General features: G+C 41.5%; 1 protein-coding gene across 1 annotated transcript in view; it reads right to left on the reverse strand.

Annotated features, from left to right (window-relative positions):
- The window catches only part of LOC121666564 (myosin-1B-like), a 23685-nt gene extending 21040 nt beyond the window's left edge, over nt 1-2645 (reverse strand). Inside the window, exons 1-4 of the mRNA XM_042032238.1 lie at nt 2634-2645; nt 2390-2436; nt 187-429; nt 3-98 (exon numbers count right to left, since the gene is read on the reverse strand). Of these exons, the coding sequence (XP_041888172.1) occupies nt 3-98; nt 187-390 (300 nt within the window). The 5' untranslated portion in view covers nt 391-429; nt 2390-2436; nt 2634-2645. The remainder of the gene's footprint in view (nt 1-2; nt 99-186; nt 430-2389; nt 2437-2633) is intronic.
- Between the last annotated feature and the right edge of the window lie 2680 nt (nt 2646-5325).

Raw genomic sequence — 5325 nt, forward strand, 5'->3', positions numbered from 1 at the left:
GCGGGTTCGTGGAGGTGGGTCATCATGGCCATGTCCTCGATTTTATCATACTTGGGAGGGTTCATGGCGAAGATTTGATCTTCCTTCACAGTCAGGGTCTGCCAAGAAAACAAAAGATCCACATATTTCATTGAAAAACTCAGAGTGGAGATCAAATGTTGTCCTTCAGCCTTGTTTTTGACTCACCTCGCCTGCTTCAGTCTTGACAGTGACTTTGCCTGATTCCCTGCTTGTGACTGTCCCTTTCACAAAGGATTCCTTTGCATGTACCACAAAGACAGATGACTTGGCATCAAAAGGTTTGTTCTGGGCCTCAATTCTCTCCTTCTCTGACTTTCGGAGGTAAGGAGCCGCCTCCCCAAAGACGGCCATCTCAGCGTCTGACGACATGGCTACGCTCTATGGTGATGCTTGCCAGAGCAGAGAATACTGTTGAAGAGCAGATATGTTACCCAAATGAGTCAATATTTTCTGTTGTCACACAGTTTATTGATAGACCTTAACTGTGTAATAGAATGTGTGATTTGGGAAGAATCTTGAGTAGTTCTTTGGTTCACCTTCCTGCGCAACCAGGGCAAATGTTGGATGCAGGTTCCCACAGATTCTTCCAGTGAAGTTTTTATTATGTTCAAGAATGGATGTTTCTCAGTCCCTTTGCATCCCAGTTTAATGTCTGATGACCCTGAGGGTGAGTTTTCCCCCTGTTTATTACCTAACCAAAATTCCTGTGGCTGAAACCTGTGGTTTTTATCCCTCAGCCTTTCACTCTGCCCATCTGAGAAGAGTTTGACTCTTTCTATGATATACTCACCTCCTTTTTGTGGAAGATAACAATAAGATAACCACTTTTTAATTTCATCCCCAGTGTAGATAAACCTCACCATTGCAGCCTCTTCTCATATATAATTTTCTCCTACTTATCTTGAAAGATCTCCACTGGATTCATTCCCAAATGCCACTGTCTTGTCACCAGAAAGCACCAAACTGAACATAGTGCTCCAGATATGGCAGCTGACTGCAGGGAAAGAATCACTTGTCTTTACCTGCTGGCTATGCCGTTACGAGTTTCTGACAACGTGCTGTTGACCTTTCTTCTCCCAAAGGCACACTGTGACACTTGCACAAGAATGCATGACCCTTTTCTGCAAAGTTGTTTTCCAGACAAAATGAAATACAACATATCCTGTTGCATGGGGCCCTTCTTTCTTACATGCAGGATTTTAAATTGCCTTTACTAAAATTTATGAGTTTCTTGTCAGTTTCAGGATGAAGGCTTTTGAGGATCTTCTCCAGGGTAACTTTGCTCTGTAGCATAATTGTAAGTCTGTTTATTGTCACCTACAGTTCCTGAGGATGCATTCCGTGCATCATTTGGGTTGCTAATGGTCCAAAAGGTGTTCTGAAGCCTCTCTAGGGCATAATATCTTTTGCTGATGCTCTGAATCATTCACTAGAGTTGTTTGCTTCTCATCCCAAATGATTTAAGTAGTATGTAAGCAACTGGCATAAAGGACACATAATTCATCAGGTTAAAATACTGCACGACCAGCTATTTCTTCTTATGTTAATTGTTTGTGGAAATAACTATAGGCAAAGCTAGAAACCTTAGTTCAAGAATTTATAAATCAAAGCCAGATATCTAAATGCAGTACTGGATTTCCAAAGAAATACCACATAATAGAAAGTATCTGAATTCCTAGGAAGTTTGACAAACAGGCAGCTTGATAAGATGCCATGTCATAACTTTTAGTTAGCTAAATAACAAAAATGTTAACAAACATTTGCAGCTACTCCTAGTAGCATGCAGATCCTCCATTTTACTCAGTTCTCTTTCATAGGAATAGAAGCAGTACCTCCCCCTTTTTGTTGTTTGGTTAGTTGGATTGCTATTTTTGCATTTTTACCAAGTTTACTAGTAGGAGGCCTACGTGCAAATTATAACCTTGGGGTATCGTTTGGAAAGTATTTTCATATACATTTATTGGCCAGTTTCATATGCAGTAATACTTATAATTTATTACAAGTCTGTGAAATTTTGCAACAGTCTGTTCTGTCGGCTAGCTCTGTCTGTCTGGACTTCATGCCAGAACAGATCATTTACCTCACTGTTCCATAATTAAACATAAGGAATCCCCAAGAAACATTTCCTGGCATTACATAGTGGCTAGTGTCTTCAAGCACAGCCACTTAGGAAACCTAGCTAGCTGTGAGCAGCCTGCCCAGCCATCAGCATGCTTTATTTGTCATAGCAGAGCAGCGGCCAGGAACATATGGGCATACAGCAATTGCCTACAGAATTTTACAGTAATTTGTCACCATGAAGAAATCTTTTCTACAGAAATCTCCCACCTTTTTCTGTCCCTTAAATGTGAGTAAATGAGGCTCTTACCTCTTATGCTATGAGAAGATGCCTTGCAGGCTGGAAGGTGATCGGTGCTGTAAAGCAGAAACGGCAGATCTCTTGTTATTGCTGCACAGAATTCCACAGGCAGGTTGCAAAGTGAAAATACCATCATGCTTTATCGTACAGATTTCAAATCCTTGCAGGTACATGTACGTACATCAGGACAGCAGGGCTGAAGTGGGACTGCAGGGACACAGTCCCTTTCTGCCAACCACAGACATGCACTTACCATGAAGTTTCCTCTGCAGACAGAACAGCCCAGATTCAAGGTCTCTTTTATAGGTTCTGGTCAGTGCATGCTGCAGATGCCTCCTCTGTCTTTGGGCAAAGCATTTTTGGCAAACCTTGTTTTTGGCAAAGCATTGTCTGGCAAACTGAATGTACTGAAAGCTGGAAAGTGATGTTACTAGATATAATTAGAAAATTTTGGTCTCTTCCTAGCTATGTGAATAAATCGCCTATAAATAATATGAGAAGATTCCTAAGAAGGGAAATACAGCTAATGATGACCAGAGGAATGAGGGTAACCACCAACAACTGTAAGGCCATGGATGCTCCATGAATCTGAGCTAAGGGAGGAAGGGACAACCATTCACTGGGCAAGCACAGTGACATTTGGATGCATAGTTCAACTTTTTCTGAGGACATCATACGTCTGATGACAGTCGTCCTTTCACAGAGCTCTCTACTTACAGATCTTGGATGTGATACATGGATTTCACTGTTGTCTGCATTGCTTACCTTACTCAGATGATTATATATTACTCTGTTTTGCTTTTTACGGTTGTAACAAAATATAGCGCACTATCTCAGGGAGAACAGCCACCTTGAACCTTTCTAAGTGCTCTTTCAGTTGTATTCTGTCTCTGGATACAAATATAAAATAACATACATTTGTATATCTTCCAATATTCTGGAAGTCCTGAGTTTAGAGATTTATAGAAGGATCCATGAGTGGGTTCAAGAGTCTAGATTGTTGTTCTTTGATGTAATCAATTAAAGACCAGTTTTAGTTTTAGGCATCCAAAGAGTTCTCTGACAATTATAATTATAGCTTACATGAATTACTTGAAAAATTCTCTACTTTGGTGATATTTAGTTCCTTGTCAATCCTTATTTCTTCCCAAAATAGAAAAAAATCAACAATACATTTCCAAATAACATGGCAGGTAGCAGTAACCCATCTTAACTCATGTATGAAGTCATTATTTAGTTCTAATCAGCTTTGACATCATCCTCCATAATTTCTAGTGCAAGCTTCCTTCTCCCAAGATCTGATGCCATGAAGTGTTAATACTGCACCAACAGAGTGCAGTACAGAGTGCAGAACAGTGCCCATCACTGTATTTGATAGGCAGGGTTGCTTTTCCTTCATATATTACTTTGTACTCATCAATACTATTTTTCCAGTGTAACTATCACAAATTTCTCTCACAGCTATTCTCAGTTTACTTTTCCTCACCAAGAATAATTTTTTTGTCATCAAGGACATTCTTGAGATACCTAGACATGCTTTTTTCAAGGCCAGAAGTATTTACTCCTTAGCTGACAGAGCTCTAACATGTAAGACTCAGATATGTGAAACTCTATACGAAATGGCAGGTACTTTTACTGTTTGCCTTTATTAAGGCACATGGTCAGGATGAAGTAATAATTCAGGTAAATATTTTAGGAGGACTGAAAGGATGAAAAAGGAGGTTCTAGCAAAACTCAAGACACAAAAAGGCAGCATACAGAGAGTGGAAGCAAGGACAAGTAATTGAGGAGGAACCTAGGAGACACTGTCTTAGCAACCAGGGATGAGGTTAGAGAAGTAAAAGCCTAAATGGGATTGAATCTTAGAGTCACAGAACGGTTTGGGTTGGAAGGAACCTTAAAGGTCGTCTTGTTCCAACCCCCCTGCCATGGGAAGGGATTCCACCCCATTAGATGAGATTGCTCAGGGCCCTGTCCAACCTGGGCTTGAACACTTTCATGTAGGGAGCATTCAACTTCTGTGGGCAACTTGTGTCAGTGCCTCACCACACTCTGAGTAAAGAATTTCTTCCTAATATCTAATCTAAAACTGTATTTTAGTTAAAAACTGTTCTCCCTTGTCCAATCATTATCTGGCTGTGTAAAAAAGTCACTCTCCCCCTTTTCTACAAGCTCCCTTTAAGTACTAGAAGTCTGCAATGAGGTCTCCCTCGGGCTTCCTCCATGCTCAAGGAGAAGGAAAATGTGGGGGCAATGCTGAATTGGGTTGGAGCCCTGGTGGCACATGACATGGAAAGGTCTGAGATACTTAATAGTGGTAGTAAGACCTTCAGGAAACGTAGGGCACTGAGAGCAGGAAGAAAGTCTGGAACAAGGCAGACATAGCCTTGATGGTAGAGGAACAGGTCAAGGAGTACTTCAGCAAACTGGACACACAAAAGTCCATAGGCCTTGAAGGGATACACTCACAAGTTCTGAGGGGATTGGCTGGTGTCACTATGAGGTCACTCTTGATAATCTTTAGTCTATCATGGTGATTAGCAGAAGTGCCTGAAGGCTGCAGGAAAGCAACTGACACTCTCCTGTCTTCAAGGAGGGCAAGAAAGAGGGTTCAGAGAACCACACATGAGTCAGCCTCACCTCAATCATTGGGAAGGTGTTGGAGCAACTGATCCTAGAAAACATTTCCCAGCACCTGGAGGACAAGAAATCATCATGGGTATTCATCATGGCTTCACCAAGGGAAAGTCATGCTTGATCAGCCTCATCACCTTCTATGATGAAGTGACTGGCTTGGTAGATGAGAGTGGACATTGGTAACCTTGACTTTGGGAAAGCCTTGGACAAAAAGCAGAAGAGGCCTTGGCCCTGTGTGAGCCCTGCACAGCAACTCTATATTATCAACCCTGGGTTCAGCACAAACCCAAAACATAGCCCCATACCAG

Source organism: Corvus kubaryi, unplaced genomic scaffold, assembly GCF_017639235.1.
Source record: "Corvus kubaryi isolate FWS band 111438036 unplaced genomic scaffold, C.kubaryi_AGA036_p1.0 37353, whole genome shotgun sequence".
Taxonomy (NCBI): Eukaryota; Metazoa; Chordata; class Aves; order Passeriformes; family Corvidae; genus Corvus; species Corvus kubaryi.